Source organism: Strongylocentrotus purpuratus, unplaced genomic scaffold (genome assembly GCF_000002235.5).
Source record: "Strongylocentrotus purpuratus isolate Spur 01 unplaced genomic scaffold, Spur_5.0 spur5_scaffold_3, whole genome shotgun sequence".
NCBI lineage: Eukaryota > Metazoa > Echinodermata > Echinoidea > Camarodonta > Strongylocentrotidae > Strongylocentrotus > Strongylocentrotus purpuratus.
Window position 1 is genome coordinate 8655195 of NW_022145609.1, and position 12644 is coordinate 8667838.

General features: G+C 37.9%; 1 protein-coding gene across 3 annotated transcripts; it reads right to left on the reverse strand.

Moving 5' to 3' along the window:
- Nucleotides 1–1674: 1674 nt before the first annotated feature.
- On the reverse strand, nucleotides 1675–11520 carry LOC115918231. Of its 3 annotated transcripts, XM_030996391.1 has the most exons (6): nucleotides 5428–5690; nucleotides 4601–4860; nucleotides 3747–3763; nucleotides 2604–2770; nucleotides 2185–2376; nucleotides 1675–2134 (listed from the first exon to the last, which is right to left on the reverse strand). In XM_030996391.1, the coding sequence occupies exons 2-5, from the start codon at nucleotides 4841–4843 to the stop codon at nucleotides 2186–2188; spliced, it is 618 nt and encodes a 205-aa protein (XP_030852251.1). In that variant the 5' UTR covers nucleotides 4844–4860; nucleotides 5428–5690; the 3' UTR covers nucleotides 1675–2134; nucleotide 2185. The 3 variants fall into 3 exon arrangements, with proteins under 3 accessions (XP_030852251.1, XP_030852250.1, XP_030852252.1); XM_030996390.1 differs by having other exon boundaries at nucleotides 2079–2376; nucleotides 5428–5688; XM_030996392.1 differs by lacking the exons at nucleotides 3747–3763; nucleotides 4601–4860; nucleotides 5428–5690 and adding exons at nucleotides 10688–10881; nucleotides 11371–11520 and having other exon boundaries at nucleotides 2079–2376.
- Nucleotides 11521–12644: the final 1124 nt, after the last annotated feature.

The window sequence follows — 12644 nt, forward strand, 5'->3', positions numbered from 1 at the left end:
TAGGCTGCTGAATCTGACCATGCTCTGACGATAGGGGGCGTTGTGAAATGAGACTAAACGGAGCCATATGTGAGAGAAGAAAAAAGAGAAAAGAGAGGGAGAGAGAGAGAGCTAATGAGAGAAGAAAAAAGAGAAAAGAGAGGGAGAGAGAGAGAAAGAGAAAGCTAATGAGAGAAAACAGAGAGAAAAGAGAGAGAGAGAGAGAGAGCTAATGAGAGGAAAAAAAAGAGATAAAATAGAGGGAGAGAGAGAGAGAGGGAGAGAGAGAGGAAGGGGGAGTTGATAGAGGAAGAAAAGACAACGTGAAAGCAGAGAGGGCGACCCCTCCTCAGTGGCCTTTTTCAACATTTCATCCACCTATAGAATATAACCTCTACACACACATTTATAAACACACGCGCACTCACACGCACACACGCACACACTCGTACACACTCACAGACCCAACACACAACCCTCACATACCTCCACCCAGCAATTAATGCCCCCTCGATGTCCGGACCCAATTTATCTACGACACTGGAAGAAAAGAGCGAGTTTTCACCGATATGTATTGTTATAGATATTTAGCTATTCGTTTGCTTGTCTTGACTTTGCATTTGTTATTTTAGCTCTGGATAGATTATTAAGATAATAACTGAATAATACATAAATAAGTCTACTAAATAATGAATCAGTACCAAGATGATTTAAGTATAATCATTAATTGATTCTCCAGTTTATTACTATGTACAAACATTGAATATATTTACAAAGTATTCAAAATAATTAAATAAAAGATAGAAATTTGAAAACAGAGGAATCATACAGAAACCCCTATTTAGGCTCAGCAATGTGGTGCATCTACAAACTCGGCACCCATAGTATAGAATAGGGCGAAAGACACAAATATTTTCTATCTGAAGGGTTTAAGAGATATCACAAAATGTGTTACTGTTGGGGAAGGCAGCTCAATCACTAAAAATACAGATAATCAGGTACACATATCTTTTGAGTTTCATCTTGAAGAAAATAGGAAGTTATTTTTATCATACTGAACGACGATAAGGTAGGGAGACAGGGGACAAATGCAACACGGGGCGGTTCTAGGACAATTAATCCCTGGGCAATCACCCCCGGAAAACTACCCAACAAGTACAATTACCCCCCCCCCCCCCCCCAGGAAAAATGATCCCCGGAGAATTCCCCCCTGTGGACAATTACCCCCGAGGACAATTACCCCCAGGACAATTACCCCCAGAAAATGTAATTTCTGTTCTTTACTCAGTGGCAAAAAATACGGGGGAATAGGGAAACTTCCACCCCAACATCGAATTGAATGATTTGAAAAGACTGAAATGAACTTCATTAATAACTAAAAAAAAATGAAAGTTTATGAATTTTTCTGTAGATAGCAATTTGGAAAGAAGCTCGCATTATACGTCACAGTGTTACAAATTCCTCGGGGGTGATTGTCAATAGGGGTTGTTGTCCTCAGGGGTAGATGTCCTCGGGAGGTTATTGTCCTCGGGGGTAATTGTCCTCTGGGGGTAGTTGTCCTCATGGGTAATTGTCCTCGGGGGTAATTGTCCTCGGGGGTAGTTGTCCCCAGAGGGTAATTCTCCGGGGGTTAATTTTCCGGGGGTAATTGTCCTTGGGGGTACTTGTCCTCGGGGGTAATTCTCCGGGGGTAATTTTCCGGGGAGTAATTGTCCTTGGGTGTAGTTTTCCGGGATTTTTCCGGGGGTGATTGCCCAGGGGGTAATTATCCTGATACGGTTGAGGATATATCATAGAGTAATTACAAGATACATGGGATGAAACCGCAGGTACACTAGTTGCGTCTAACCAGCGTTACAATCAGATACGTGTTAAAAAAAAAGAATATATCAATTTGGAGTGTAACCGTAACATCCTTACAAACGTGGACTAATTCAAATAATATATATGTCCAAAAGTCTCCCGCTATTAGGAATATATTAAGATGGTATTATACTTCTGATCGACCACGTTCAGCTTGTATAATGTGTACGTACTGCATTTGAAAAACGTTGAAAACGTCTCTGTACAACAATCTGCATGAAAGTGTGGGTTTGTCCTCTTCGATTTCTTACACTTTAGTGGCGTTCCAGTTTGAAACAACGGCGCTCATGAAGTCCTTCACGATGATTATAATGCCGATGGTGTTGTTCATGGAATCTGGAACTTATTTTCTTGGTTCGATTCTTGGTTCGAACCGGCCTCGATGGCCACGGTGTCTGTTGATTTTTGGGTCGTGTAGGCGGGGCTCCCGAGGCAAGATCTCTGGTATGTTCACAATGGTTCTTTTCGTTGGTGCAGACGGTAGACCTGGTAGACTAAACGGTTGTAGCTCAGCAAGAGAGATAAGTTTATCGCCTGTGTGATTTGAACAAAACGAGAAAAAAGTGCCAGTGAGTTTTAGAAATTGCACAATTTTTGTCTTGAAGACCCACTCTCTCAAAAAGAAGTTGCTCTCTCGAATGACTTTTCCATTGCAACATGACCATGATTAGAAAATAATGATGCGATGGGGATAACAATTTGTATAGTATTCATTCCATAAACAAATCACCAACACTATAACCACCATGATCACGTCTTACCATTAGCGTCAAGGCGAATGAGCATGTACTTGAATTCTGTCACGGCGCCGCCTCCCAATGTCCACTCTTGTATGCAAACCAGACCATTACCATCGAGATCGATGCTTGCGAAAGCTGATTCCTTGCTGACCAGTCCAGCGAAGTATTTCGCAACCTCGACAGGTATTCTATACAGTTCAAATGGGTAAAAGAGAAAAGGAAAGAAACTGTATCTACATGTCTACAATGTAGTGGTAATAATCGTATACCTTTTTCCTGCTTGATATTGAAGAATGGACGTTTTGAACGATGTTTAGCAGCTAAAGAGCGTCAAACTGCATGCTGAATGAGTTATCAGAAAGACCTTAGTTTCGAGGAAATCGTCAGAGACAAGAGGCACTTTGTATAGTTACTTCTTTTTACAAGAATTTATCTTAATCTTAATAGGTCATTAGTAAAAAAAAAAAAAAAAAAAAAAAAAAAAAAATCTTGACAAGATCATATGACAGGGTAAGTTTTTTTTTTTGGGGGGGGGGGTTTCCACGTACATGGTGGATTCAGTAAAAGGAGGAATACATATAGAAACACGAGACGATATAACAAAAAAGAACAATAAAGACTTTCAATAAAGAATCGGGAAAGTCTACACTTTTTTATATATCTGACAGCCCAGCAAGGACCAGAAAAACACAAGTCATAGTATTTCGTGCGCAGGATAGAGGTCGGTCTCACCCTTTCATAGTGCCAATAATTATAGTCAAGTGGTGCATTTAAAATATGCCAACTTAACGCTTGTTTACAAACAATAATCACTACATGTATCATTTATAATCATGGAAAGTGTCGAATATAGTATAAAGAATCCATGTCGCAGAACTTTGTCTACAGGCAGGCATTTAAATTGTTTACAATGAATACAATATCAAAATTTACAAGTATGTGACATAATAATGATGCTTAATAAGTCATAATATGTCAATGTGGCGAAAGTAAATGATATCTTTTATTTTATTAATGCTATTGGGGGAAAGCTTTTATCAACATGGATAGACTTGATGGCTATTCTTGTTTGAAATTACACAGTACTTCGCATTTTTTATGTTTGAATCCTCTATGTACACACATTTTATCATAATTATTACTAGAAATGGGTATTGTTCTTACCTTGGCAGGCTTGGTCCCTGTGAGGAGGGCAGAAAGGGCAGATGGAGGAGAGGAAGGAGGTGAGAAAAAAAGTAGAACAGGTAGGCCGGTACAAGAGGACATAGAGAGAGAGAGAGAGAGTGAGAGAGAAGACAAAAAAGGAGAGAGACAGCGAGAAAAAAAAGAGATAGAGAGAAAGAGAGAGGGGTAGGAGAGGAGGGAAGAGAGAGAGAGAGCGAACACAGAAAGGAATTCAAGGGAGAGGGGATAAAGGATTAGAAAAAAGAAGAGATTAGGAAGAGAGATATGAAAGAAGGAGAGAGAGTTAGGGGAAGAGGTGAGAGAGAGAGAGAGAGAGAGAGAGAGAGAGAGAGAAAAGGAAAGAATTGGTAATTTGACAATGTAAAGTGACAATAATAACGTAAACGAAACTACTGATTTACATTTCTAATGGAGCTCTGCATGGTTTAACGTACCTGATGCATATTATAGTTTTAAAAGATATGAATTTTTAAAAAAAAGCAAGTAGCATGCATCTCAAAATAGCTTTCAAAATCCTTACTCTAGAAAAAATAGTGCAGCTGTAAAAATTAAAAGGAGGAGCAGGGGGAGGGGAGTCCCCTTCACGTGACAGGTTTCATAGAGTGAATACTAAACAAGATGTGCTGATTGGAGGGGAAAGGGGCATCAAAATCAATATCGACTGATAAAGTGATAAAAATAACCAAACTCTATCTTAGACATGTGGCACTTCTCTGCTGGATCTGGCAACGAGAAAAATTTGTGAGCGCGTGTGTGTGTGCGCTGGATTTGATTTGATCCCTTGTTTATCCTCACAGTACCACCACTAGGATGCAAGCCGAATAAAAACTCACCACTGGGCCTTCTGGGCCTCCTGGTCCGACAAGACCTGGTCCGACAAGAACCGGTCTGGCAATTCTGGCAAGAGCTGATACTACCGATTTTCCTTGTTTACGTCCGGGCCCAGGTCTACCTCCTGGTCTAGGCCTACCCGGCTGGCTTATCTCCCACGATGGGCCCGCACCACTGACGCATCCCCATGCCATGGAGATGGTGCACATCATGCAAGCAAACGTGAGAAGAAATACTTTCATCATGCTTGTTTCACGGAAACCTGAAATGATTATAGTAAAGACATAATGTTCACATTCAAGTTCAAGTTCAATAAATTAATAATTGTTGATACATGTACAAATATTTATTAAGGGTACCATTAAGGACTATATAAGACAGATCTCGTCACATCCGACGACCGACGTCGTTTTGTTAATTGCTCGTCGCGTGTAATCGGTCATGAAAGATATTCACATTGCCACCTTATGCAGATGTTGCAGTGTGTGAATATAGTTAACAGAAGATTTTATTGGCTATATAACTTGTTTACATACATACATACAGTAGATAAACAATACTTAGGTGCCTGTGGCGGCTAATGGACGAAAAGAACATGATTATACACTTGCAAAAACACAGAGAAAAGGAGAAAAAAAGCTTAATGTCGTTTTCTGATCGTGACTTCTATAGTAATATTAATGTATTGAAATGACCATTACAATGTAATTGTGTGCTTATATTAAGAAACAAACTGCAGTTAAAGATTAGGAATTATATAAATTAGTATTATGTTTTGACAGAGGTCGATTCTATACGATATCTGAAAAAATAAAATATATACATTTACCTTGACTGTGAGAGCAAAATTCTAGAACACTTTTTAGAGGGTAGTATTGATAAGTCCGAAGTCACCTCGACAATCAGCGAAAGTCAACAAGCAACCAACTCTCTCTGTATTAATACTGATTCGATCAACTACCGTTTCTTAATGAAAGGTTTTGTGCTAAGCCAGCTTTTGTATATATATATATATATATAATTATATACGACTGTATATAGTCCAAACCTGTACGATCGGGATGATTGTATCCCGGATATACGTGGTGTTACCAGATAGGGTTGGGATAGGATTGGGATTGGATGGAGATACGTCTATCTCGAAAGATTCTACCAGAGCTGCCCTTATCAGACAACAGATCCCCTGTGGCAATCCAAATGTTACGAAATGTTACGCAACACCGTCCGCTTCATCGGTCTGAAAAATATGGAGGCTTCGAGCTTGTATAGAAGTGATGCGAGGCAACGCGAAAATGACGTCATGTTTAGTGAAGTCGTATATAGCTACAACATACAAATCTCTTTTGCCCCCCCCCCCCCCACATTCAGATGATTTTTGTGCACAATTAACTATCTCCAATATGATTCTTGAAGGGGAAGTTCACCCTAATATTCAGTTTGTCTAAATAGAAGCAGAAAAGGACAGGAACAGGAAACTTAAAGTCTGACCAAATTCTGATTGAAAATTAAGAAAGTTATGAATTGTTTAAGTTGCTATCAATAAAATTAAACACAGAATTGCAACGCTGTCACGTATCTTGCGAGCTCCTCTCCCATTTAGCTAGAAAGCGGAGCTGGATGAGTCATCATTATTGGCCAAAATGCAGCGAAGGGGGGACGTCTCTGGACAATTTTGTAATAAGGGCTCTCTCTCTCTCTCTCTCTCTCTCTCTCTCTCTCTCTCTTATCTCCCTATATGCTTTATGAATTCCCTATGTTATTAACATCTCACCCCATCACATCCCCATAGCACACACAATGTTTATGTGCAGCTGGCACATAAACATCATAAAACGGTAAAAGAAATATGTTTCTGTGGCTTAAACGTCCCCTTCGAGGCGAGGCATTATAATTAAACTTTGACTTTTTGTATGTCACTTTATGTCAATTTTAGGAAAGTTTAATACTACATGTAGTTTGGTGTTGCTGTGGATTCTTCTTCTATGCTTAAGCTTCAATGTTACAACTGCTATGCCTGTATTTCGTTTTCAGTGGCAAAATGAAGTCATTGCCTGCATGGAAATTAAATTGAAATCGAAAGAAGACGAATAGGTATCACAGGACGAAAAATAACATTGGAATAAATATACATTTTCCTCAAGCAATGAGCTGCGAAATAGCAAACAGGGGGGGGGGGGTTAGAATGTAGTCAGGGAGTTTTCGGGAGATTTCCCCGATCAAATAGGGTGCTCTGAGGGCTAATCCTCTTCTCTGAACCACAAAAAAAAAAAAAAATCCAGTATCGGCTAGATTGACATAAGGTGGGTTTTGATTAAATCAAGGGAAAATAAAAGGGGTTTGTAAATCGACGTGGACCAGGAGACAGGAAATAATACTTCAAGGTACAAACTTTCGGTGGTAAAATTAAAGGTGCCATTCAGCGCATTTTCCCCCTTTTTTAATGAAGAGTGCAAATTGTTTATTTTTGCATTATCCGTCCTTACGTGCTTGGAAAATTGTACTTGGGGACCAATTCCATAATAAGAGACGAATTCCATTAAAAAGGATATTACCAAGATCCTTGACGTTATAATCGGCGTCGTAATCATACCATCGTCGTTGTTTTAGTGAAATGTATAGTTTTTTCTCGAATTGATTACCATTAAAACAAAGACGTCCTCATCTTATGGCCCCAAAACACAATATACTGAGGGTGAGTGAGAGAGAGAGAGAGAGAGAGGAAAGAGAGAGAGAGAGAGGGAGAGAGAGAAAGAGAAAAAGGAGAGAGAGAGAGAGAGAGAGAGAGAGAGAGAGAGAGAGAGAGAGAGAGAGAGAGAGAGAGAGAGAGAGAGAGAGAGAGAGAGGAAAGTGGGAGGGGGAGTTGACAGAGGGAAAAGGGCAACGTGAAAGAAAAGAAGGTGACCCCTCTTATACCCCCCCCCCCTTTATGGTCCCTTTCCTCAGTTCATCCACCTATTGAGAACGCATCCACACACACACAAACACACCCACTCACACAGCTATGTCCCCTCGATGTATGGACCCACTTTATCTTCGACATTAGGAAAAAAGAGTAAGTTTTCTCCGATATGTATTGTTATAGATATTTAGCAATTGGTTTGCTTCTCTTGTCTTTGCCTTTGTTATTTTAGCTCTGTATATATTATTAAGAAAATAACTAATTATTATATAAGTGAGCCTACTAAATAAAAAATCAGTAACAAGATGATTTAATTTGGATCATTACTTGATTCTCCAGTTTATTACTTTGTACAAACATTGAATATATACAAAATATTTCAAAATAATTCAATTACAAAGGTAAAAATGAAAAACATAGGAATATTACAGAGACAATGTATTATGAAAACCCCTATTTCAGCTTGGCAAGTTGATGCATTTACAAAATCGGCACTCATAGCATAAAATATCGTAACAAACACAAATATTATCTATATATCTGAAGGCGGCCGGAGATATCACAAAATGTGTTACTGTTGGGGACTCAATCTCTAAAAAAAACCCTGATAATCAGGTAACACATTTCAAACACTATGGCGGATTGATTGGTTTTGAAGATAAAACATCAAGTAAAGAAAAAGAAAACCATTTGATGTCTTCTAAATTTACCAACTCAAAAGTATTCTATGTCATGCAATTCAATTTGTATCAATAGCTGTGAATAATTTTAATTTTGTGGTTCGATACATTGCCTTATATAGTTTTGTCTGTTATCTGACACACGTTTACATAACACATTTGCGATTCACCAGCCGTGCATTCTAACGAATATCAGAAGCTGATTCTTGGTTTGATCATGGACCTATATCACCAACCTGCCTCGAAAGTCACGCAGTCCGTTGGTTATTGGTAGACTAAACGGTTGTAGCTCAGGAAGACTGATAAGATTATCGCCTTTATGATTTGAACAAAAAGAGAAAGAAGTGACAGTCAGTTATGGAAATTGCACATTTTTTTTTGCAATCTCAAAATGAAGTTACTTGCTAGAATGTCATTTCCATTGCAACATGACAATGATTACAAACTTAGGCTATCCTTCCGTAAATTATGCGATAGTGATAACAATTGTTATAATATTCATTACACTTAAAATTTCTTTAACACCTTCTAGATACTTTGAATAATGTTCAGCGAATCCTACACTTATCATGCTAAATCGATTATTAAATTACACAAAAAATAATCAGTTTCTCTACCACCTGATATCATCGTCATCTCCATCAATATCATCATCATCATCATCAACAACACCATCATCATTCGCATTGTCGTCATCATCATCATCGTGAACAGCAACAACAATAATAATAATAACAATAACCATTTTAACAGAATCATGGGAATTATAGTATATTGACTTCATCATAATCATTTATCATCATCAAAATCGTCTTCCGCATTGCCGTCATCGCAGTCATAATCATTTATCATCAACAATAGCAACGATATAAGAATTATCTGCACCTTGGCGTCGCCGTCATCATTACCACCATCCTCATCATCTTCATCATCATCATCACCATCACCAGCATCACCACCACAATGATCACGTCTTACCATTAGCGTCAAGGCGAACGAGCATGTAATTAAATTCTGTCCTGGCGCCGCCTATCAAAAACCACTCTTGTATGGAAACCAGACCATTACCATCGTGATCGATGCTTGCGAAAGCTGATTCCTTGCTAATCAGTCCAGCGAAGTATCTCGCAAGTATTCTTTACAGTTCAAATGGGAAGAGAGTAAAGGGAAGAAATTGTATCCACACGTTTAATACAATCTAGCGGTACCAATATAATAATAATTTTTCACTGCATAGTATTGAAGAATGTAACTAAGTTTTAAACGATGTTTTGCAGCTAAAAGCCTTAAACTGTCTGATGCCTGATATATAAGAAAGACCTAGGGAATCTCATTCGAGACTAGAGGCATTATATGGTAACCATAATGTTTACAAGAATGTATATTCATGTGATTCAGGGTAATTAGAAACAATCTCGGCAAGATCATATAGGGTAAGGTTTTGGTTTTCCCTTCCACCGACAAGGCGGATTCAGCAAAAGTAGTTAATATTGAAACATGAGACGGCATGAAAAAAACAAGAAAGACATTTAATACAGTATTGGGAAGACTACACTAGGGAAACATCAACCATGATAACTTTCGTGTGATCTCAGCTTATTCATAGTGCCCCGTTGCTACAGTCGAGTGGTGCATTTACAATATTTTCAACTTTACGCATTATGTCCCACTTGCAGGCCAAAAAAATGAAAAGGTAAAATTCCAACGGCATTTGAAAGATGTTACTAATTTAGAACTTCTCTCAAAACGAAAGGGCGTGAAAATGTCTTTTAGTGGGAAAATAACGAGCAAGTTGTCGAATCGAATGGTCGTATGTTTTGTGATGCGTAAAGATTCAATCAGTTTGATTTTGGCCATCACAAGGAGAGGGTTATTGATGTAGACAAATGCTCATGTACCTTTACAGCTCATTTTATGTATGTTATTACCAAAGAACAACAAAAGAAGTCAGTCACTCACTCAATAGTGTCTGACAGTGAAGTCTAGAAAGTAAACGGGTTTCCTTGCATAATTTGAATAATAGGACACTGCTAACGTTTACATTTCACAGATAGGACATAGCCTACGTGACATATTCAAAATTCCTGCAAAGCTCTACAGAATTTGATGTTGGCTGCAAATGGGACATAGCACCTTTAACAAACAATAATCATCTACATTTATGATATGTAATCATAGAAAGTGTCGCAAATCATATCAAGAATTCATGTCGCGGAACTTTGTCTACAGGCAGGCATTTAATTTTTACAATGAATATAATATAAGATATAACAAATTTGTGCCATAATAATGATGCTTAATAAGTTAACAATATTAGTCAATGTGGCAAAAATGAATAATCTCTTTCATTATATTAATGCTATCGGGGTAAGCTTTTATCATCATGTAGATTCGATGGCTTTTCTTGTATGAAATAACACGGTACATTGCATTTTTTATGTTTGAATGCTCTATGTACACATTCAAATATTATCATAATTATTACTAGAAATAGGTATGATTGTTCTTACCTTGGGCGGCTTGGCCTATGTACCTTGGCTGACACCCATCCTTTTCCTAGTCTTGATCCAGGTCTAGCCGGCTGGCTTAACTCCCATGCTGGGCCCGCACCACTCACGCATCCCCAGGCCATGGAGATGGTGCACATCATGCATGCAAACGTGAGAAGAAATTCTTTCATCATACTTGCTTGTTTCGCGGAAACCTGAAATGAAACGAGTATATATGATGAATACATTATGTTCACGTTCAAGTTCAAGTTCAATTATTTCATCATTGATAATACATAGAATATGTACCATAAAAGATAGTCGACGTATGGTTTATTGTTTGCTCTTCGCGTGCCAGTAGTCATGAAAGATATTCACATTGCCATTATACCGAAGATACAGATTTTGCAATGTGAATAGCAAAAAGAACATTTTATTGGCTAGATAACTTGTTTACATATACATACAGAAGATATAAAATATTAAGGTACCTGCGACGGCTAATGAACGAAATGAACATGATTATACACAAAAGAAGAAAAAAATAATTTACTATTTGTGACCTCTATAGTAATACCTGTTTGTAATTGTGTGCTTGTATTAAGAAAAAAACTACAGTAAAACATCAAGAATTATATAAATTAGTATTGTATTTTTCACAGTGGTCGGAGCTCTATACGATATCTGAAAAATCAAATATATACCTTGACTGTGAGAGCAGAATTCTGGAACCCTTTTTAGAGTGTAGTATTGCTAAGTCCGAAGCCCCCTCGACAATCAGCGAAAGTCACCAAGCAATCAACTCTCTCTGTATCAATACTGATTCGATCAAATTAATGAAATGTTTTGTGCTAAGCGAAGCTTTTATATACGACACAACTGTACAGTCCCAACCTGTATGATAGTGTTGATTGTTTACCGGATATCATTTATGAGGTTTTACCTTGGTTTCGAAATTTCTAATGTTTGGGGCGATATAATCAGTATTAATAGCATCGCCAACTTTGATATTTTTGTAGAGTAAATTTGATACACTCTCTTGCTAGTGTTTTTGTTTACTCTGATTATGTTTATAGTATTTTTTCTTTCCTTCTGTTCTTTTGTTCTTTTTCCCCCTTATCTGTGTGTTTTAGGGATAGGCTTTCATATAAGGAATCCCTCCTTTCTGCCAATCCCAAATGCTTTCATAAATTGCCATTGTAATCTTTATCAATATCTTCTTTTTTTTCTTTTCTTTCTGTATCATTCCATACTGTAATTGTACGTTTTAAATGTTTTTATAAAGAGTGTTGAATAAACTTTGAATTAAATTGAATAATTAAGGGTAGGGGTGGAAAGTAAATGGATTGTAGATTGTAGCTTGTAGCTTGTAGCTTGTAGCTTGTCGTCATCATGTCTTATAGATTGACAGAAGAGAATAAAAATAATTCATATATAGCGCAGCTACTATTATGAATATTATTATAATAAAAATAAAATTGTAAAGTGCAGCTACGTCTCACGTTCCTAGACCTTTTTTTCACGCCTATGTGGCATTCAATTTGTATTGACGCCGAGCTGCAAGTAACTTGCATATATTTCTAAATACACACACACACACACACACGCACACGCACACGCACACACACACACACACACACACACACACCCTTTATCTAGTTAATACTTTGTTCAACCCGGAGAGCAACTTGGCAATTAGTATACGGAGTTTCATTAGGTTGTTCTGGAGGTTTCTACAATGCCAAAATGTAAAGTTATGGTAGGTTACTCGGAAACTGGCAAAAAGCCAAGAGGAGAACTGTGATCTCTCTCTCTCTCTTTCTCTCTCTCTCTCTCTCTCTCTCTCTCTCTCTCTCTCTCTCTCTCTCTCTCTCTCTCTCTCTCTCTCTCTCTCTTAATACTCTATGCTAGATGCCTTTTTCCTTGGAGGCGGGGGTATACTTGGTTTACACCAGGAGAATTGAAGCGGCGAATTAAC